At 44.7% G+C, this 23,593-nt stretch overlaps 1 protein-coding gene across 1 annotated transcript; it reads right to left on the reverse strand.

The window, feature by feature from the left end:
• Positions 1-3,010: 3,010 nt before the first annotated feature.
• On the reverse strand, positions 3,011-21,104 carry PPP1R14D (protein phosphatase 1 regulatory inhibitor subunit 14D). The gene is made up of 4 exons (XM_053302560.1): positions 20,721-21,104; positions 13,999-14,097; positions 12,799-12,831; positions 3,011-4,231 (listed from the first exon to the last, which is right to left on the reverse strand). Exons 1-4 carry the CDS (start codon positions 20,961-20,963, stop codon positions 4,163-4,165), a joined length of 444 nt encoding a protein of 147 aa, XP_053158535.1. The 5' UTR covers positions 20,964-21,104; the 3' UTR covers positions 3,011-4,162.
• Positions 21,105-23,593: the final 2,489 nt, after the last annotated feature.

Genomic DNA, 23,593 nt, shown 5'->3' on the forward strand with positions numbered 1-23,593 from the left:
TGTGACTAAAGGCAGGGAGAGCCATTCCAGCCAGGCTTCCAATGCAGCACGGACTGATCTCCCTCCCAAACGGGGCCGTGCATTCGCAGCGAGGCCAGGAGCGGCTCTCCCTACCTTTTGGGAGAGTCAATCTGACCTCGCTGCCAATGCAGCGCGGGCCAGTTTCGGTCCCAAACGGAGCCTTCTCTGTAGTTGCCCCAGAACTGTGGAATGCACTTCCTGCTGGGATTAGAGCTACTCCATCCCTGTAGGTTTTTAGGAATGAACTAAAGACACGTCTCTTCAGCCAAGCTTTTTAGCTATTTAGCAGTTTTTATGGATAGTTGTTTTAATTCAAACTATTTATATGTATTAATTGTTTTAAAATTTCTTGGTTTGTTTGTTGTTGTAAACAGCCTAGAGACTTTGGTAGTGGGCAGAGGGGCCGAAGTCCAGGGCCTCCACACCCCCTGGTGTCCCCCAAATCCTCTTTAGTCTGTCCTGGGTGGTGTGGTTTGTGCCCTCAAGAACCTACATGTTAAAAAATGATGCTTAACTTGCAGTGCGGGGGCCTCCAAAGGCCTTTAGGTCCAGGCTCCAAAATCACCTACGTGCACCTCTGGTAGTGGGCAGTATACAAATATGTTAAATAAATAAATAACAATGAAATGTAAAATTATAATAGTGATTGAAATCAAATTTGGATTGTTTAATGTAAATTCCCAATACACCTCAGATAAGCACAGGCTTAATGGACAGAGGTTGAAACAACCATCTTTGGAAAACTGCATTATGTTTGAACATATGTTATGGGGCAGCACTGGAGATAGATGTAGCATAGCGCAGATCTTGAAGTGAAGTCACATAAATCATCACTCATACACACCCTTAATCATCAGTGCTTACCGGTTCCTCTAGATAGGAAATAAAGGGACAGGAAACCCCACCTTGTAATTACATGAAGGGACCATGTATCACTAAAACAAACTTACTGGTCTATGGCAGCTAAGGTTTTTTGTTTTTTTAAAAACTTTTTTTAAAAAATTAATGTTAGAAATTCTTATCCTGCACTACTTTTGAATTCTCATATCTTGCAAATCCGTAAGAGCATTTAACTAGGGGAAAAACAAACACTATTTTATCTATGAGGAACAGGAGATGGCCTGAGAACACATACTGAAGCTATGGAAGTCTGGGTCTGGTCAATACCGGGATGGGTGACCCCCTGGAAACCAGTCCCCCCGCCACTAGTTGAACACTAAACCCTCTGCCCGCCCCTGCATTTCTGACATTTATTTGCCAGTCTGGAAAATATTCATCCATTTTGTTCTGTATTTTGAATTGTATGGCTGTCACTGCTTGAATCATGTAATTATGTAATGACATTTCAGCATGGGGTATGGACCAAAATGAAGCCATGTTTCACTACACATCACACTATTTCCTGTGTCCTGCCTTCTCAGCTGCAGAGACCCATGTGATTCTGCTTATGGAAGTAAACCTGAAAAAAAACACTTGTGATGGGCAAAGTGTTAAAAAGAGGGCTGCCTTTGAAGGCCGTTCAGAAACTTCAACTGGTACAAAATGAGAAAGTAGGACAACACTCTTCATTTCTGAAGCCAAATACTTCCAAGGAGACGGAGAGCAAGCTGAGAGTACTTTTACTGATTTTTAAAGCAACCAGATCCTCATTCAGCTCTTCTTCACAAAGAGTTGCCTTTGCTCTATGTCATCCTTGCTCCTTCGCCTGTAAGCAGCAGCAGTAACAAGCTCACCATGCTTTCTTCAAGCTACCACTTGATTTGTGGTGGTGGGAGGGATGGATGCATGGTGCCGTTCCCTGCCATTCGACATCACATGCAGAAGCTGCAGGACCTTCCTGCTTGAGTGGCAAGCACATATGTTGCACAGTAAGCAGAAGGCTGCTGTCCACTGCCTTTGCCCCATGGGATATGAGGGCCTGAAGAGGATGCAGATGCTGCACAGTGTGCAATGCAGGGGTCAGGGTTGTAGCGAGCTTCCTGGTGCAACCCGGGGGCTTCCACCATGTGCGTGAAGTGTGCGCATGCCCCAAGCCATGCCCACTGCATCTGATGTCAGATGCAAGGGGGTGGGGCAATCTAACCCCCCCCAAATGTTCTCCTCTCCATTTCTTACCATGGGACCGGTTTGCTGCTCGGGGCTGCTCCTGTTCTTGCACCCACCACTGTCGTGGTAGCTGCTGCCTACCGCCAAGCTGTTGCTGGGGGGGGGGGCAGCTGCCGAGGCTCGGTGAAGAGCAGGATCTGCAGGGTGGTCGCAACCGAGGCCAGCAGCAGTGCCGGCTCGACGGCATGGAGCCAGGCGTGGGGCCGCTGGCAGATTGGGGCCGGGCAGCCCCTCCTCTGGCAGCTTCTGCATGGCTGCAGCAGCCAAGGGACGGAGCAGCGGAGAGGGGCGGTTCGCCATGGTCATCCTCCTGGGAGGAGGAAGTGCGGGGGGGGGAGCAGAAAGGAAGGTAGCCTTAGTGCACTTCTTCCCATTGTGTGCGCACGCTCCAGCTAAAGGGCACCAGCACCCAGCGCAGATAGGGCAGCGGTGGCAGGGCGCACCCTAAGCCTGGTGGGCCCCCTGACCCTCTGGGCCTGGGGACAAATGTCCCCCCTTGTCCAATGGATGCTGTGCCCATGGCAGGGGTATTGAGAGGACAGTGCAATGCCATTGCTGAGGCAGTAAAAGTAGCAGTGTATCCAGCTTGTCAGGCAGCCTGAAAGGCATGCATGTGCACTCATCCAGGGCACATGTCCAGGTGGCCCAATGCTGTCAATGCCCTTGGTTGGAAAAGAAATAATTGAAGGCTGTGTTGCCTCTCTTTTACAAAGAACGGATATCTCAAATATAAAAATGATTTTTTTGCCATGATCCAGAGGCAGAATACTGGATGCACGCTACACATAGGGATCAAGAACAATTAAGAAAAAAGAGAGGAAAAGTTAAGATGTATCAGGCTGAGAACAGAAAGCTTTCTCATTTTGATAAAAGAAACAGAAGCCATGATTTAAGAGGACTTTAAAAATGCATATCTTCACACAGGCATTTGGTAATGTACAATTGCTGTTTTATCATTTTTATGTTTTCAGTTCTTTGTTCACCTAGAGATGGCTCATGGCTGTCTGAGGTGGAATATAAATGTAAATAAATAAATAAAATGATGTTTATATTATAATGTAATCAATATGAGGTTGCCTTTGAAGGCAGTTTAGAAATGTCAAAATGATGTGGCATGAACTTTAATTTATGTGGGCTGCTGGGACTAGATAGCACCATGATTATTTCAAAAGTGTTCAAAGTCAAGTCAAGAGAGAGGCTCTTTATAAAGGTTGATAGGATGGACAAAACTGAGGCTTTGTGAGGAAACACAAACACACACACTGACACACAAAGCTACCTAAGGGTCTATGTGGATGTGATGATAGCAATACCCTGTTAGCAAATAGGTAATGCCAAATAGATAGAAAGCAGGAGCCTGGAGTGATTTAAAGCAGAGAATTTGAATAGGAAGGAAGGAGGTTCTGAACGCTTCCTCTGGCTTTGGTTTCTCTCCCAAATCTGCCTGCCCTCTGCTCTGCCACTTACCTCACAACAGGGCTTGCTTCCAGTCTTTGAGCCAAACTGGGAGAGAAGCAGTTGGAGCAGGAAATTGGAGGGAGGAAGAGACAGAGAGAGAGAGAGGGCATCAGAGCCCCTTTTTCATCTCCCTTCTTTCCCTTCTCTGCAAGAAGTTGGCCTTGCTTTATATCTGTTTGGTAGTGACCTGTGTTCTATGAATGTTTTGTTATCAAGTCCAGTTTGACTCTGTCATGATCATTGGTCCATTTAGTCCAGTATTGACTCCTTTGCCTGCAGAAGCTCTCCAGAACTTCAGGCAGAGATTCCCAGTCCTGCTACATGAACCACTAAAGACTATGGAGATTGAATCTGGGCCCTTTGACAAACATGGCATCTAATCTACCTATCCCCACCCCAAATTATGGCCTCTCCCCACACAAGAGCCATGGCCTGCAGATATGCATCCAAAACAAGGATGAACACAGATGCTTTGAAATATGTTGTGCACCATGCTGTGCAGAGCTGGAATTCCATGTCAATTTCTCCTGATCATTTGCTTCTACATGTTGATGCATTTTTGGTTTTGGTTCTGTCATCATTTCTTTTGAGGGCTGGCAATTTTCCTGAGACCTCTCAATCGATCGAGCAGTTCTGTGATGAAGTCCTGAATAAAATCCATTTAAAAAGAGGTTATCATTCAAATAGTTAATGAGACATATTCACTTTGCATCCTGCATGCCACCCACCCACTTAAGACAGGAGTTGGATCTTTTACACTCCGCTTGCCACAGCTGAGGAAGAAGCTCAGATGGAATCCAGGGCACAAAGAGTGAGATTAGGCTTTCAGATACAATAGAGAACTGAGCTCCTATGCTTTTAGAAGTTGTGTGGAAGAGGAAGCTTCTTGAATGCAGCTTCATCATGAATGCAGCTCTTCACATCTGTGCAGCCCTAAAAGATTACTCGTACACATGCTAACATTCCTTCCTCTGTACAGCTATTGAACATGCAGCACCTTTTCTTTGATTGCCCCAGTCATCTTACTTAGCATGGTAGGCTTAGATTCCAGCAAGCCCTAGCAAAAACTTGAGAGATTCTCCCCCCTCTCCCCTCCCATAATGATCTTTTTGATTCTACAAGGATCATTACAATGATTTTATCAAGTGCTTACTTTTAGCATATATTTAACTTAGCAGAGACCACTGAGTAACCTCTTGGTCTGCTAAATTTATGCATTTTGCTGGAAAGTCTGTCCTCATAGATCTAGCGATCCATGCTTAACCTCTCAGTGTGAATGTCTAGACTAAAATCTAGATTATCCACTGTTCTAGAAGGCATCCTTCTTCTTTAGTTCAATTTTCTAAAAAGTGGGAACAGGGTGAAGATGAGGCTCCATTGCTGGAGAGAACTAAATGCAAGACCTTTCATAGCAAAAGCACAAACAGCAAGTGAGGTTAACAAACTTTTTCTGGACTATATCACTTCAGAGAGCAGGAGGCAGCTCACCTGCTTGAATGTTCTTCCATTCTTTTCTTTTTTTAATTTAATCTATGCATATAGGGGAAAAGCTTGTCCAAGAAAGGGTTAGGCTACAGCCCTTCTCTCTATCATCTAGTTTTCTGTGGCTAGTAGGCTTGCCACCTGAAGAGCTCCAAAATAAAGAACAGGCTGCTTAAACTCACCTTCCCCCAAGAGGAGTAATTTCATGTTCCTAGGAGAAGAGATGGGACTCTCAGAAAAGCAGCACTGCGTGGTGCAGCATTAAGCTCTGGAGGCCGGAACAATGCATCCCTGTCTCCAGGAATCCCACAATGCACCATGCAATATGCACAGGGCATTGGGGGATTCCCCTGAGAGATGGACGCTCTAGGTGCCCATCTCTGTGTGCAGCTGGGCTGGAAGCAGATCGTGCTTGCACATGAGCAGGTAGCCGGGGTTAAGGGAGCGCGTAACCTCAGCTAACATGTTGTGAACCAAGCCTGATTGGTATACTAGATACGCTCAGGAACTAGCATATGAAATTAGGCTGGCTTCACCAGTGTCACAAAGTGACCAGTTCTTTTATACGGTGACCATGTATAGTCTGGGCGCAAAGGTAGAAAGCAGAACAAAAAAACCCCAAAAAAACCCAACAACCACTCCTAAATAATCCAACGGGCTTTATTATAGAAAGTTGTTCATCAGGATAATTCCATATAATTCTGGGTTAGTACCTCTGGGTTGAAGGTTGGGGTCAAGGGTCCCCAACAAACAGCTGGACTTTAAAGCCAGGCTAAGTGGCACTGCCCTGCTGGGATAGGGCCCAATCGTGCAGTCTAACCCAGACGGGGCATCCCTGGGTGTGTGAGAATAGCCTCACTGTAAGACCTTAATAAAGTGACATTATGTGTGTCCGTCAGAACATGAACTACTATAAATAAATACTATTTATTAGTAGTGTAATGTATCCATGTATTCCATTCATCAAATATATTTATATACTGCTTTTCTAAGAATTGATGGGTAGCATTCAGACTCAGTTAGCCAGTCTGTGTAGACAATACTGAGCTAGATGGACCAAGGGTCTGACTCTGTTTAAGGCAGCTTCCTACGTTTTAGCTTGCTAGAAAGGCGGGAAACACGTTTTAATGAATCAATAAAACAGGGAAGCTTGATGCAACCATCCAGGCTCAGCTATAAACAAATATTAGCAGCACAGAAGCAATACTAGTGTTCTTAACATTTTTCATATAAAGTGAGAGTAGCTTTGTCACCAGAGAGAGCCCCTCAAATTCTTTCACTTGCATTTAACTAGTAAAACAACAAGAGATTATTAATAAGAGATACCTTATTAGCTTCTGATGAACTTTCATTAATTAGATGCTTGGATATGGATTGATTTTGGCTCCTCATCTGAATGTTGCGAACATGACCAGCTACATGCTGTCTCACTTCACGCACTCCACTTTCACCTCACATATTATCATGAGGGCCTCATGGGCATAGCGTCCATTGCACAAGGGGGTGTACATGTCCCTGGGCCCAGAGGGTGAAGGGGCCCACATGGGCCCCGCTGCCCCACTCCCATGCACCCCTTTGCCGCCGCACCACCTGCAGACATTTCCCCTTTGTTGTTGGTGGTGGGGATGGGCAGACTTCTCCCACTTCCCTGGCCAGTGCATGAACCCCCCCCCCCATTCCCGGGCTGGCACGATAGCTTCTCTCATGCCTGTGTGCGGGCCTCCCCATTGAGCAGGGAAAGCGTCACATGCCATGAGATCACTCAATGGGGTGGTCTTCCCTACTTAATGGGGAGGCCCAAGCGCAGGCATGAGAGAAGCTGGTGCATTGGCCAGGGAATGGGGAGGCCTGCGCGCCAGCCAGGGAGAAGCCAGCGTGCCGAGGAGGCCACCTGCCACCACCACAGGTAGATAGAGGGGGAAGTGTGGCAGCAGGGCTGGAAAGTAGGGGGCGTGACTTCAGAGCACCCCAAACAACTTTGTCCCCAGGATGCCGGGAGTCTCCCTATGCCCCTGGAAGGCATCATCACATACTGCGCGGGAGATGGCCCTCCTGTATTCTACCAAAGAAAACCACATGGCTCTGTGGTCGCCAGGATTCGACACCGACTTGATAGCACAACCCCATTCCCCATTCCCCATTCTTCACATTTTTGTTTTTTTTGTTTTTTTGCATTCTCCTGCCTTTTTTGCTGGAGGTTGGGTGGAGGAAGATGACAGGCAGTTAAGCTGCTCAACTCTAGGGAGAGACTTTTGAAGAATGGGCCACACCTTCACAGGCCTGGCTGTTCCACAAGGCTCAGCCGCCTCCTATCGCCTACAGGGGCAATGGTGAAATTTTGCTTCCAAAAACAAGTTTCATGGTGGGCGTTGTAGTAGCAGAGTGCAATCTGCTATCCAGCCTGCAGGGCCGAAGAAGTCTGCTTTCTAGAGGCCTGCAACATGAAGCCAGCCTCTTCCCTGTGTGTGCACTTCAGTCAGTGACTGGCCTACCTCAGAGTGTTGAAAATACAGAACAAACTGCATTCTTTTATCAAGTTGATAAAGAACAGGTACGTGTTAATGCTAAATAAATAAATGTTCTTTGAAATAAAGAATGAGTGGCAAGCCTAGTGGCTAGGGATTTCTTTTTGTATGGAGCAGCATGTCGTGAGCCTCCCACCCTTGTCTGAAGTGGTGCCGTCCAGAAACAGATTCATGACTTCAGCTGCTATTTGTGAGAACTTTGGTAGTACAATGCAACCAGAAAATGTCACTGAAGTGGCTGGTTAGATAAAGTTGTGCTGTCAAGTCGGTGTCGACTCCTGGCGACCACAGAGCCCTGTAGTTTTATTTGGTAGAATACAGGAGGGGTTTGCCATTGCCTCCTCCCATGCAGTGTGAGATGATGCCTTTCAGCACCTTCCTATATTGCTGCTGCCTGATATAAGGAAACATACCAGCGGGAATTCGAACCAGCAACTTCTTGCCCACCAGGCAAGTTATTTCCCCGCAGTGTCATTAGGTGACTCTTAGGTGGCTGGGCCCCAAGAGAAATAACTTCAACTTCCTCTTGTTAAACCATTTGGATGCCTGTGGTTTTCTTCTGGGGAATCAGAATAATTCCCTCTGCCATGCCTTATCTGAATAGGGAGGGCCACACAGTGATGGATGAGTGGTTGAGATGGACCAGGCAGTGGGTGCAGTGATAAGCCAGCTGACCAGTGGATGGTTGCTCTCTCCCACTCACTCCTTTGACTAATGTGGGATAGTGGGATGCAGGATACCAGCAGCCAGAAAGAAGAGGAGCTGCCACTTTCCCCCTATTTGCAAGGCTGCCGGGGGGGGGGGGGATCTGCCCCAAGACCCCACAAAGCAAGGGCCCTCTGACTCAGCTACTATGTGTACCATCCATCTCTGCCCCAGCCCTGCCACATTGTTCAATTGATTTCTTGGTATTTTGTTTAAAGTCTCCTTTTTTCTTTTCTTTTTAAAGAAAGAGGAAACGGTTTATCAAAGCATTAGATGACACTGAACTGCAAAATGTAGTCTCTGACCTGACCATGATAAACTGAGCAGGGAGGAGCTACATGTGAGAATTCTCACATGAGGGTCATCTGTGCAAGAATGCTCACACACGCCCCTGACTTTGTACACATGTGCATAGAGCCTTTTAGAGGGGCCCCAACATCACACCTGCCCCAGGCCCCATAAGTCCTCTTTTGCCATGGGAAAGGGGAAGAAACCACAGCGGCTGAGTCTTTCAGTGGAGGCTCCTCCTCATGCCAGGCAGCCCTGCCTCATCATCACAGGGGACCTTGGGAGAAATCTCAGAGGAGAGGACTGAAGGAGGCAGGGGTGCCACAAGTGTCTCACGTGCCACTGTGAGGCAGCACCACTCCGCCTTCTCCCAAATGCTGCCTCATTTGCAATTTGCAGATGGGGAGGTGTTCAGGCGACGGCAGTGCTTGTCTCTTCCAGCAAATTATCAGGTGGCATAAGGTCACCCCCCCGCCCCGATAATCCACCATCTGAGGTGACCATCTCAATTCAACTCATTACGAGGCCAGCCCTAGCCCTATTCATACACTATGTTCAACACTCATGTAATGAGTGCACAGTTCAAACAGATACGGATCTGTAATAGGTACAGTAATTCACATATTATATTGAACACAGGTACAGCAGTACATTTCCTTTCCCTACCATGCGGTCAAGGAGCCTCACTTTTAACATGAACATAGCTACAGTCATTCACAGAAAAACATGCATGAGTGTACAGACCTCTGCATTCTCATACAACATTATGAGGCCATTCACATGACCTACCGGGCAGGCGGGGGTGGGTGGGAGAAGGCTTCCCAGACTTTGCCTTCCCCTCAGACGATTGTTTTGCTGGTGGGACTACACTTCACGGTCCCACACGATCAGCCTTCCATGCAGTGCGGAGCAGGGTGGATTGATCTGAGGCCGGGACTCATGATCCCAGCCTCTGTTAATCCCACAATGCAGCACGCAACACGTGTGCTGCACTGGAGAATTCCCCCAACAGACGGGCTCTCTAGACACCCGTCTCTGTGTGTGGCTGGGCTGGTACATGAGCAAGTAGCCGAGGGTAAGGGAGCACTTGCTCCCTTAACCTTGGCTATTAGCCGGGGTAAATAGTGGGGGTAGGTGGCATTGGCCCACCAGGATCCCTAGCCCAGTTAGGCTGCGCGTGAGAACAGCCTCAATGTCTGAAAAAGGTTCCTGTCCATCTGTTTATGTGGTTCTTCATCGAGCTAAGGATATACATGTGGAAGCCTGCATCATTGTGCATGTGTCTCATAGCTGAATTGGGGCATTGGGCTTCCTGTGTTAATACTGGTTAGATAAACTCAGTTATAGGCTGATTTCTACACAACCATATTTGGTGGCTGCATCCAAGTCTATTTTCATGTGTGAATCATTCACCAGCTGGTTTGTTGTCTAATCACCTTTGCACATCTTTAACAAGGCTTGGCCAAGTAACCATGGATACATGGCGCTGAAGAACAATTGCCTTGGGAATGACTATAGAAAAGCACTAAGTAGTTGCGGAGGGGGGAAATCTTCTCTTCACGCAAAACGGTTAGGAATCCTGTTCAATAGATCTGCTTGGTTTACCTTCCAAATTTAATTACAGCTTTAGATATTCCCTTTGATGCTTAGACCATATAGTTACAGTACTTGAGGGGTGGATAAAACATGCAAAATGGACATCTCATAGGGCACAGACCAACAAGGCTGTCCTTAGAGAACCCTAGCGGGGTGCGGGGCCTGGGGCAAATCAGCCAGTGCGGGGCCCCTTCCAGTTAATTCTAATGGGGGTTAAAAGAGGGGGGCCTGGGGTGGTCGCCCTGCTTGCCATGCCCTAAAGACAGCCCTGCAAACTAGTTAGTGCCCTGTATATGGCAGTGTACATGCACTGCTCTTGTACAACTCTCTGCCTGAATGAGGGATGCTTTTGAAAAAGGGGAAGGGTGATAAAGGATTATCACACAATGAACGACACACGTGGAAGGGAAAAGGAAGAATCTGGTAGAGCGGGGAAGCAGCTTGCCTAGGGAGCAAGAGGCTGTTAGTTCGAATCCCCACCGGTGTGCTTTCCAGACGGTGCCTAGTAAATATATATTTGTATGGTAAACCCCTCCTGTATTCTACCAAAGAAAACCACAGGGCTCTGTGGCGCCAGGAGTCAAAATCGACTTGAAGGCACACTTTACCTTTACCTTAGTCACCTATATCGGGCAGCAGCGATCTAGGAAGGTGCTGGAGGCAGATGCTCACTTCAGTGACAATCTCATACTGTGTGGTGTATTCTCCCTCCTGTATTCTGCCAAGAAAACCACATGGCTCTGTGGTCACCAGGAGTCGACACCGACTCGAGAGCACAATCTTTCCTTTCCTTTTGGTAAGTCCCCATAGTAGCCTATTGCATGTATGTTAAAAGCAAAATTGCATTTTTAAAAAAAGTTTTAAAAATGCTTTATTAGATTTTTTTTCATCAAAATACGACGACAGGAAGGTATCATATTATGGAAGAGGAATGACACCTAATTATAGTATCATCAATTTTTTTCTGCATAGTTCAATTAAATGACCAGTTTTAGACAAAAAGAATAGTCAGCTGGCCTTTGCAAATGAACACTCACTTTCATCAAGAATAAATGTAATTTAGTGTATTAGGTCATGTGTTGGGTCCTTACCCTCTTCTATATATTTCCAGAAAGGTTCCCATCTGGCTTCGTATAATGTACTTAGGATTTGATGAGTATAATTTTTCAGTAATAAGGAAACGTTATCCATAACCAGAATTTCCATCATGTAAATTTTGGTCATCCAAGATCCATGTGATTCCCCGATATGGCTTCATGCCATTTGATGAAAATAATACTCATCTTTGTCCAAAATGTTGGATTATCCAACTGCTCTGGCTAATTCAGAGACCATTTGAATAAAATAATTTATACTGCTGTAGTGATGGGAAAGATTTGAGGGAGGACTAGTCCTCACTTAGAGCAACTGTTGGCCTTTCCTGGGGGAAAGCCCTGGAAAATCAAAACAGAAGGACCAGTCCCGAGGACTGGGCAGGAACAACACTCACAGCCACCAGCAGAAGAAGAGAAAGCTCTGTTTGTTCTGTCCCAAGAGTGCCCTGAGGAAGCAGCTAGCTGAGAAGCTGCTGTGGAAATGGCGATAGCCACAGCCTGGAGCAGGCCTGCTCAACTCCCCCCCCCAGCTGTTTTTGGACTACAACTCCCATAATCCCCAGCCACAGTGGCCAATACCCAGGTATTATGGGAGTTGTAGGCCAACATCTGCAGAAGGGCCAAAGTTGAGCAGCCCTGGCCTGGAGGCTGGAAACAGCAGGAAGATCCCTGCCTGTGAGTAATAAGATAGGGACCAGTTCAGTTAGATGCGTGAGGGGAGTTATTTTCCTTTATTGTATTGTTTGAAGCTGAGTTGCCTGGTTAATAAAATCTCTCTCTCTCTCTCTCTCTCTCTCTCACACACACACACACACACACACACACACACACTCTGATTTATAAAGAGACAATTGTTCTTATTGCATACTCCTGTTTTTCTTTTAATCTAAGGCAGACCCAAAATGCAGAGTAGCACTCTTCACAATCCTTGTTAGGATTGTGAAGAGTGCTACTCTTCATTTTGGGTCTGCCTTAGTCACCTAATTGCACAGCAGGAAATGACTTGCCTAGCAAGCATGAGGTTGCCGGTTCGAATCCCCGCTGGTATGTTTCCATGGGAAGTACCTATATTGGGCAGCAGTGATATAGGAAGATGCTGAAAGTCATCATCTCATACTGTGTGGGAAAAGGCAATGGTAAATCCCTCCTGTATTCTACCAAAGAATAACCACAGGGCTCTGTGGTCTCCAGGAGTCGACACCAGTTCGAGGGCACACTTTACATGCCTCTGGAGGTCTAGGAATGCTCAGCACCTTCTAGGGAGGGTTTTGCCACTATTCCACCCCCAAGAATCTTATATGGAGAGAGTGGTTTGTCCCATATTAGAATAGTGGATGGTGGCAGCCTACTGTGAATCCTTTACTGCATATGAGAAAAATGTCACAAAATAAAAGTATGAGTAAAGCTTCAAAACATCTTTGGCTTAGAACTAGCTATTATTCAGCCTTCTATATCTATGTTTTTGACATACATTAACAGTGCAGAACAGTGATATCAAACAGTCAGTGATAAACTCTGCTCACCTCTGTAGGTCTGGAGCACTCATGAAGAATTTCCTACAACACAAAGCAAAATGTTTACACATGTGTATGTTCCTGTCACGCTACATTTACCCTTTTCTCATTTTATGTCACCTGCTATGCTACATATTATGCACCTGTACAGCTGTAAAGACAAGCATGTTTGTAGGTATAGCAAATCCATGCATGTGCTTTCCTGGTAGGAAATCCATTAAAGTTTGATGGCTTTTATGGTACTTGCTTTCCCAGAAATAGCACCCTCCTAGTTCTCCAATGGAATGTTTAGAGTTGTGGTAATTAGCACTGCAAGTTTTAAATAGTTTAATAATCAAATAAAACTTAGCTGAAGAACTGGTGGAGGGAAGTTTTAATCATTAAAGGCAAAATGTATTAAGTTTCTACAAAAGGGAACTGTGTGCAGCTTCACAAAAGCTGCATGAATGGTGAGGGGTGTCAGGATTTCTGCTCAAGACTGTTAAGGGGTTAGTCAGAAAATACCTATCTACCTTAAATGAGTTTGTTGTCAGGGCAAGATGAATTGCATTCTAGCATGCCAAAAGAACTGGCTGATGTACTTTCAAAATCCCTATCATCTTTAAGAAACCCTGGCAAAAAGGTGAGGTGCCACTAGACTGGAAACAGTCTAATATCCCAATCTTAGAAGAAGAAGGGGGGCGGGGGAGAGGAAACTACAGTCTGGTCAGTCTAATACCGGAACGATATGATAACAGATTATAAAGCAGTCAGTCTGTAAGCACCTTGATAACCATGCAGTGGTGAGTTAAAGCATTATAATCTCTCTCCCTCTCCCTCCCCCTCTCAAAATCAGGTTACTAGCTTAGTGGATTGTGAGAATGCTGTGGATAGAATTTATTGATTTCAGCAAATCATCACAAAGTTTTCTTTACTTAGATAAAGAGGTGGAGGGGAACCTCATCAGATTTGCACATGACACAGAATTGAGAGGGATAGCGTACAGCTCAGAAGGCAAGATTAAAATTCAAAATGACCTTTTTAGGATGCAAACTGGGCTGAAACTAACACAATGCAATTCAACAGAGACAAATGCAAAGTTCTGCGCTTGTCAAAACACACACATGCATGCACACCCTTATAGGATGGCAGAACCTGCTGCATTGTCTGGAAAGGCATTTGGCTCCCATATTTATTCTAAATAGGAGGTCAAATATCCTTGTGTCCAACCTGTAGTTTTGATTTCTGTTCTTCATTAGAGACTTCAAGAAGATCTTCAATGTCAATTTCTGGCTCTGGGGCTGCTGTTGCTTCTGCCTCCTCCTGCAACTAGATCAGAATCACCAGTGCTCAAATTACAGGGGCCAGGAGAGTCAGCCCACCACCTCTCAAGTGACCCTCTCAGCTACTATTTTTAGAAGGCTTGGAAACCCCTGCCCCCACAGCTCTTTTCAAGGACACACCCCACAACCTCTCAAACTCCACCATTTCCCCTCTCTATGGGTATGTCTGTGCTTAACTGAGGAAGGCACTCTTGTCTACAGCTATGCATTGCTTTGTTTACCCAGGTTGTCTACAGATTCATCTACATCATGTCCCTAGAAAGGGATGCTTTCTAGGTACTTGCCTAGCTGCCTGCCCCTCTCCCTGCATGGATTACAGTACTAGGTTTGGCTAGAGACGTTCTCTACTGTCATTCTCCCACCATGCTCAAAGGGTTCCAGCTACAGTCGTCCCTGGACAATTGTGAGGGTTCCATTCTTGGGAAACCTTGTGGTTGGCGAATTTGTGGTTGAGGAGCCATTGAAAGCAATAGCAAATGGGGTTAGGGGACTCACGGTCTCAAAAAGACGGGGGGTTAAAAATAGAAAAACCGCTCCCTGACCACCAGGAATGACCCCCTGGCCCCTGGAAATCACCCCTTACCCCCAGAAATAACCCCAACCCACCCAAATCAGCCCAACCCCCCAAATCACCCCGACCCCTGGAAATGACCCCCAGAAATGGTATCCTGACCCCGCAAATTCCCCCCAAACCCAAATTTCCAAAAAATCTCACCAAACGGATACTCAGGTTGCGGTTGAGGAGACCTGCCACAATTTCCCTATGGGAAATCCACAGTTGGCAGAGGACAACTGTACTTTGGAGTCATGTACCTTGGCTGAGTGGTGTAGCCTCACTAACGGTGCCTTGCTTAATACTTTATACATATGGGTAGGGTTGCCAACCCTCCAGGACTGGTCTGGCGTCTCCAGGACTATCTTCAGGTGACTATTGAAATCAACCCTGGATATTTTAATGCATTGATATGGTGAATGTCTTTGGGAAAAATATTAGGGGGGCAAATCCAAAAATAGCTTTATTCAGAGTTGGCAACTCTATTGGTGGGACAGAGTCAGGCCTCAAAAGAACCTCTGCCTCTCAGGTAAGCACTTTCATGATTTCAGCAGGGGAATAATGAACTTTCATTAACTTCAGCTTGTTTGTTTGTTTAACACATTTAATTCTGCCCCATACATAAGTCCTTGGGCGGTTCACAATCTAAAAGTTGGGGACGTAAGGTCAAATTTTTCCCACAGAAGAAATGCTTAGCCTAGCTATTTTCTTTGTAAGGGTCCAAAATGGGGAACATGAAAGCAAAGAAAACTGAAAATTCCCTTCTGGAAGTAATGAAGGAGCAGAAGAATAGGATCCAGCCCAGAATAAAATCAGATCCTTGTGTGGATGCAAGTGGGGTATACGGATCTGCTCCCTACTGCATTCACTGAATGCTCAGAGTGTGGGGAGCAGATGGTATCTACTGGCCTCACCCCCCAACACCTGCACATTTAGTGGTAGTGTCATTATTATGGACCTACACTTTTGAGATCTAATATGGTAACTTGCATAGTTATATGGGAATTCACATAAAGATCTAATATAATAACTCTTATCTAATATAGAAACACCTGGACAGAGTGATTTTGTTTGGGAAGTGTTTATGTGTCTGTACAGTGTGTGCATCCATGCACATGCCTCCTGAATCTTCCTCCTCCTCTCTCTCACTACCTGATAGTCAATTTGCAGTTGTTATATTCGCAATATCTGCGCTCTATCTGGGGCTGCCTTTGTACTTAGTCTGGAAACTGCCGTTGGTCCAGAATGCGGCAGCCAGGTTTTTCTCTGGGTCATCTTGGAGAGACCATATCACTCCAGGATTGAGAGAGCTACACTGGCTGCCAATGAACTTCCAGACAAAATACAAGGTACTGGTTATAGCCTATAAAGCCCTAAACAGCTTAGGCTCTGGGTATTTAAGAGAAGGTCTTCTTCGCTATTAACCCCCACCGCCCATTGAGATCATCAGGGGAGGTTGGTCTGCAGTTGCCACTGGCTCATCTGTTGGCTACTCGGGGATGGGGCTTCTCCATTGCTGCTCCAAGGCCCTGGAATACACTCCCTGTCAAAATAAGAGAATCCCCATCTCTGACAGCTTTTAAGAAGTCTGTCAAGAAATATTTGTTCACCCAGGCTTTTAATTAGATACCGTTTTAATAGTTTTTAACATTGCTTTAAATTTTTAATTGTGGTTTTAGCCTTTTTATTTTGTTGTAATTTGTATTTTTTTTTGTTAGTTGCCCAAAGACATAAGTTTTGGGCAGGATATAAATATGTCACAAATAGATAGATAGATAGATAGATAGATAGATAGATAGATAGATACATAGATAGATACATAGATAGATAGATAGATATTGGCATAAATGAAATTAGAATATACAAATGTTTAATTCTTGTATTTATTTTTTTCCTTTGTAGCAATCCATACATCGATTTCCCCCTCCCATCACATTTCAGTTCCATGTTGAAAGTTCTGGGCAGGCTTGGAGAGCAAACATTTTTGCTCATTATCTTCAGAACTCCTTTAAAATGCTCATTGGTAGGACCTGAGGAATGTAGACTAAATGTACTGATCTTAACTTGCCTTTGGGAAGTGAAGGTAACATTACTCCAAATGAAAACAGCAGCCAAGTTATGTCAGGAAGACAGCCTTTGGAACCATTGTACAAAGCAAAGTCAGGGCCTTTTCCCAGCCCTCATATGGAAGTCAGCTTGAACAAGTCACTGCAATCGGCTTCATTTTTAATGAGCTCTTTTACCTTGACTCATTATCTTTCAGAATCCAGTTTGCTCATACTTTACAGTTTCCTTTCAGAACAGGGAAAGGAGGCAGGAGCTATACAAATGAAGGACACTTCACGGGTGTAATTTATACACACCTCCACAGCAGTTCTGCCAGTCCTTCATTAGAGTTTGCTTTGTATTCATGCAGCTGTTTGCTGTATTTTTATTTAGGAACTTTGTCATAATTATAGAGGCAAGAAGGAGGGATATTCCACTGATTATTTATGGTCCACTGAACTGCCTCACCTCATGCAGAGGAGTTCTTGGCCTTTGGTGTAAAAAAAGAAGCAGGGGAACACCTGGCCTGCTATGTAGAGGGAGCTCTGAATGGCAGTAGAGGGGCCTTGGCTGTCTGCTTAGGGAGGCTTTCCCAAGGACTATGTTGCCATCCGCAGCAGGTTGTCAGCTGTTACTGGTGCTCTCAAAGTGGCAGGATATTCAAATAATCTCTCCTCCCCACAGGTTATTCCACTAAATAAAGAGGGAATCCAGTGTGAAAATAAAATATAATAATAACAAAACCTGTATTTGTTAACCGCTCCATAACAAATTGTGCGGCTCACAACAGAGGATTAAAGCATACAATAAAAACACATAACACGTTAAATCATAACAGACAAAAAAGGTGAAAAGAAAATACAAAAGACAATACAAACCAGCTTAAAAACTTATTTTAAAATTAATTAAAAACCAGATCAAATCTGAAAATCTGAATTTAAACGGCCTGGGTAAACAAAAAGGTCTTTACCTGGCATCTAAAAGAATAAAGTGATGGAGCCAGGCAAACCTATCTGAGGAGGCTATTCCATAAATGGGGTCCAACCTCCAAAAATGTCCTCTCCCTGGTGGCCACCCACCTCACTTCTTTTGGCAGGGGCACTTGGAGGAGGATCTCCGAAGAAAATCTTAAGGTTTGGGTTGGGAGATATGGGGCATGGCACCATATTTATGCCTGTAATTGGCTGAACTTCTATGTTGCTTAGCATGTGCATGCAACCTCCTTGCCCTATCCCATCCTGTGGATGTGAGGCAAGGTGAGTCGGTTGCAGCACCACAGATAGCTCTATTGGACAAGCTGCCTTGATGCTACTCATAGATAGATGGAACTCTTAAATACCTCTGAACTTAGGCTACCCCTCCAGGAGTCCACCTCCCTGCCTGAAGATAGATATCCTTAAAGGGGCAGACTCTTCCTCTCTGTCTGATTCTGCCTAGCCTGTTGCCATGCAACACTGTGGAAGTAGCTGACTTTTCATGGAGCTCAGGTACTGAGAATGCTCTTTTGAGGAGCTCAGGTTTGAAGGCTGCTGTTTCAGGGGGTTCTAGTTCTGGGGTTCTTTCATGCTCCAGGTCCTGAGACTGGGTCTAGTACTGCCTCTTCAAAATCAGACTGAGAGTCACTACTCAGGATATGGGTCATGATGACACCCTTACAACATAGGTAATAAAATGCTAATATCTACTGCCAAAAGGAACTTAAAGATAAAAATGAGAACCTTCTTTACCAATAGCCCTATTTACATATTATGTTCAACACACATACAGTGTGTGTACAGTGTATGCATGGACAGATCTGTATGCATGATTTACACATTTATACTCAACACATGTACAACACGTGTACAGCAGTACACCTGCTATCTGTACCCTGCATTTTGAGGGGGCGTGAACATAGGTTCACTTTTTAAACGAATGCTTAAATGCATATTCAACCATAAAGTCCCCTGTATGCATGTACATGTCTGAACAGGACTATTGAGAGCCTGACACCAGGAAAGCTTCGCCTTCTTCATTTGCTGCCTTTTTGTCTTCTAGCTTTAACTTTAAAAGACTTAAATGATTTAGGCCCAGCCTGTCATATATCAGGCCCACACCAGTTGTGACACACCATGCTGAACACAGTTCATCAGCCACGTAGGATGACCCACCAAAGGCTTGATAAGCCTCCAGTATTTCCTGTATTCTCCTGTATTACTGGCACAGTAAAAATAGGAGAGTTGTCAGGCACTTGGTAGGCCGCAATGGATAGTTGGTATAGACCAGGCCTGCATAAAATAAGGCCCGGGGGTCAGATTTGGCCCGCAGGGACTAGTTTACTGGCCCCCAGGTATCCTGCAGCCACACAGGAGCTGGAAACTGCCTTATAGCATCATACTGTGCATGCTTCTTCAGAAATATGCTCCATGCACAGAAATGTGCCCAGTGAGGCTTACTCCCATGTAAGCATGCCTAATATTGCAGCCTGGAAGCAGCAACTATTTAGGGAGGGGAGATGACTTGGCATTTGTTTGGGGCTCGCATGCACTCTAGGGGCTCCACTGATTGAGCAGGGACAGGACCTATCCTCTAAAACTATGGGTCCATTGACAGGGGGAATAGTTCCACAAGTAACTAATAATATTTTTAATTTTAATGTAATAATGTGCTACAAAAATGACCTTGGCCGCTGCATGCCAAGTTGTGGAGGGTTCTGGCCCACCTAGGCATTTGAGTTGTGCAGCCTTGGTATATAGACTGTATTGGCTTGATGAGTCACCAGTTGTGGAGGCTGACTTTAGAGGCTGCCTCTTCCCTTGTGCCTCATTCTTTAATTGTATTTATTTATTTATTTATTTATTACATTTATATACCACCCCCTCCAAACGGCTCTGGGTAATGCACAGCAACAACATTACCATCTCTGAGGTTAACTGAGGCAAGATAAAGGACTGAAGAACCTCTCTCAATCCCCATCCTGTATGATCTGTATTGGCCTGCAGATCTGCGTCTTTTGATCTGCATCTGTTTTCCTATTCGCTGTTTTCTTATTGGCTCTTTCCCCTGGGAAATCTGTTTGGCTCTGTCCCAAAGCCTTGGACCTCAGATGAGAGGCTGTTTTAAGCCTGTTTTGGCTGTTTGGTTACTATTGTGCTTATTCTCTGGTTGTGTTTATATGGCTGTTTTTAGCTGTTTGTGAACCCCCTTGCATGCACCATCTGCAAAAAGGAGATAGATAGACAGACAAACATGTGGACACTTTCAAAATATTTACAAATAACTCAGACAGAATTATTTATATATTTATCCCTTCCTACTAGTAGAAGGAAGCCAGCTAATAGCTCACCAGGGAAGTAACTTGACTAGGGAGCAAGAGGTTGCTGGTTCGAATCCCCGCTGGTATGTTTCCCAGACTATGGAAAACACCTATATTGGGCAGAAGTGATACAGGAAGATGCTGAAAGGCATCATCTCATACTGTGCGGAAGATGGCAATGGTAAACCCCTCCTGTATTCTACCAAAGAAAACCACATGGCTCTGTGGTTGCCAGGAGTTGACACCGACTTGACGGCACAACTTTACTAATAGCAGGACCATATGCAATGGTTTAATTACAGGAGATATATTTAGATTACTTTCTGACTGCAAGAGCAGCACGACAGTTGAACATACAGCTTAAGAAGGCGGTGACTTCTCCTCTCTCAGAAATGTTTAAGAAAAGGGTACCTGCCAGGATGCTTTAGATATAGATAGAGTGCCTTTGCTTCAAGGCTGGATGAGATGATTCAAGGAGCTGCTTTTCAGCAGTCTGAATCTATCAGCATTCCCCAGTTTAATCTCACACAATAATGTAATGCAGAATGGGAAGGAGGTAGCTTGTCAAATTACTGAGACTGGGACAAAGAATCAATTTCCCTCATTTCCAAAACAGACTTTGCTCCATTACATGAATATTGTATTACAGCTGTGGCAAAGATAAGACTCCATGCATCTGTGTGTGAAGCCGTTATGTAGCCTACCTGTTACCCACCTGGTATTGATAGAGCTCTTGCAACTGGGCATCAATCCATTCCTCTAGGTCTAACCACCTCTGAAGATCTCTCCGGTTATACTTGGTGGTTAATTTGGCCAACTTTCTGTGAGAGAGTTCATCCCCTGGCTTCTCTGGTGCGTCAAAAGTGACCCGCGGGAGAGGATCTGACCTCTGGGCTATACTCACTAATCTTCCCACCTCCTCTGTAGTCTCTGGTGACAATGCTGTCTCTTCCAACATTTTCCTTCCTTCCTCAAAAAATTGCCATTTATTCTTTTCAAGCAGCAGAACACACTGACTGTGATGTCCCAGAGCAGGTCACTAGATGAAAGAGAAAGAAAGAAACATAGCAGGAGAAGCAATCAATCAGCCGTTATAGGAAAAAGCTTCTTTGGTTTCACTGTTAGTGACACTGACAAAAGCAATGTGGGAGGGAGAGTAGTTGTAATAACATCTGTTGTTAGACGAGGCTGAGTACATCATAGAAGTGGAAGACAAAGTCGATTAATGTTTCATGCAATCCACTTCCTGAGAAGAATGGGCTAAGTGGGGATAATTGAAAGTAGAGAGAGGGGAAGCAAGCAGGATTAAATTGCAACTTTCCTAAATATGCAGACTTATACCTCCCAGGTGCATTTCTGATCTGTCCATTATACACTGTGAGTCTTAGAGAGTACTATTTTCTTTTAATATTATAATCAAATGTTACTGTTTCATTTTAATATTGTAACCACGGTTATCCATGATTTAATTGGGGAGGAGCGAGCTGAGCTGGTATGTTTGACAGAGACTTGGTTGGGGGAGGCTACTGGCCTAACTTCGCTTGACTGCGTACTCTGTTATTGAGCAGTGAGGAGCTGTGGGCAGGGAAGTCGTGTGGCTTTGATCTATTGGAATCAGGCGCAGGCTGACCGCCAGCAGTCCGTGTGTGGCCGCAGCCCCACTGACCCCGCCCCCCCATGTCTGACGTCAGATGTGGGGGCTAGCTAATAGTTAATAATAATAGTTAATTTGGATTTCGGAATATTTGCATAATAAAATATCTTGGGCATGGGATCCAGAGTGTTAAAAGAGACAGAGCAAAAGAGCAGGTGCCAAACTGAGCAGGGAGTGGAGGAAGGGGGGGGGGGCTTTCCCTTTTTCCTCTAGCGCCAAAGCAAGAACATCAAAAACATTTAAATGCTTCACAATAAAAACAGAGCCGCAACTAGAGAGAATTACAGACAAAACCCCTGTCACTAACAGCCTTCTGAAATAAGTAAGTTTTGACTGCATGTTTAAAAGCCGCAAAACTGGGAATATGCGAGTGGGTGAGCTGAGGCATGTTTTTGTTTTTGTTTTTGTTATAGTGTGGTGTCCAGATTTTGGAGCATTCCAGATTTTGGATGTCTGGATAAGGGATACTCAACCTGTACTGCTTGGGGCAGCTCACAACAGTCATAAAATAGTTACAATATAAAATCAGACTACTAAAATTAACCAAATTAAACAAGTTAAAAATCCAAGCTAAAACCACGATCAGAATTACCTTTTAAAATTTCAAATTAGATTCTTTTAAAAGCTAAAAACTAAGAATCATAATAACTAAAGACTAAAGAACTCACCAGAAAAAAGCAACAGATGAAACATTTAAAAGCCTCTTTAAAAAGATGTGTTTTTAGTTGTTGTTTTAAAACACTGAGGGAAGGAGCATGGAAGCTCTTCGGGGAGGGTGTTCCTAAGCCAAGGGGCCACAACTGAAATGGCCCTGTCTCTAGTCTCCACCAACCAGATCTCTGTTAGTGGTGGGGCCATGAGCAGGACCTGAGATTTCTGAATGACAGGAAACAGAGAGTAGGTATAAATGCTGAGTTATCATAATGGAGGGAAGTAAGAAGTGGGGTCCCCCAGGGATCTGTACTTAGACCGGTGTTTTTTAATTTATTCATAAATGATCTAGAAGCAGGAGTAAGCAGCGAGGTGGCCAGATTTGCAGATGATACCAAACCCTTTCGGGTAGCGAAATCCAAAACAGATTGTGAGGACCTACAAAAGGATCTCTCCAAACTGGGTGTGGGTGACAAAATGGCAGATGCGGTTCATTGTTGGCAAGTGTAAAGTGATGCACATTGGGATGAAAAACCCTATCTTCAAGTATACGTTGATGGGATCTGAGCTTAGCTTGAATATCAAGCAGCATGCTTTATACTTTTCTGCTTTCCATATACTGTACACACAAGAGCCTACCTGAGTAGTTGCTCCCCAGGACTCAAAGGCCAAGATTCAAAGGCCAGCAGTATTCCAATTCCTGTTTGACATTTCCCTGGGACCCTACACTTTGGGTGCCTGTTCCTAGGCAGAGATAAGACAGAGTTAAGTTTGTCTTGAACATCTTCCCTTTTCACAATCTACAAGTGGAGAAGGAGGAGGTTCAGAGATCCACACCTCATTGTAGACCCCAGGAGTTAAGTAAAGATGTGGATCTCCCTACTGGAACCTGCAGTATGTTCAGGACCTGACACTTAGAAATAATGTAATTGCTGTACACCCAGTCCAAAAAGCCTCTAACTTCTGAGGACGAGTGGTATGTCAGATATCTAAAATGTGATTTGAACCTGTAGAATAGTGATTTGTACCTGGAGTGAGATTCTGAATTGTATTGGGATGCGGGATCTGCTAATTTCCAATCAGAGACGGTTATTTTCGTTCAATCCATAGCTTCATATTTTGGAACCTAAAATTAGAGCTGAAACGAACATTCACAAATATTCACAATTTGGAAGAAGTTCTCATTTCACCCTTCAAAGTTAAAGTGTGACATTTCAGATTCAAAATTCAGAGTTACATTTTGAATGTGAAATTTTACCTCAAGATGTTATGTTTGGGTGCTT

This window comes from Hemicordylus capensis, chromosome 1, assembly GCF_027244095.1.
Source record: "Hemicordylus capensis ecotype Gifberg chromosome 1, rHemCap1.1.pri, whole genome shotgun sequence".
NCBI classification, from domain to species: Eukaryota; Metazoa; Chordata; class Lepidosauria; order Squamata; family Cordylidae; genus Hemicordylus; species Hemicordylus capensis.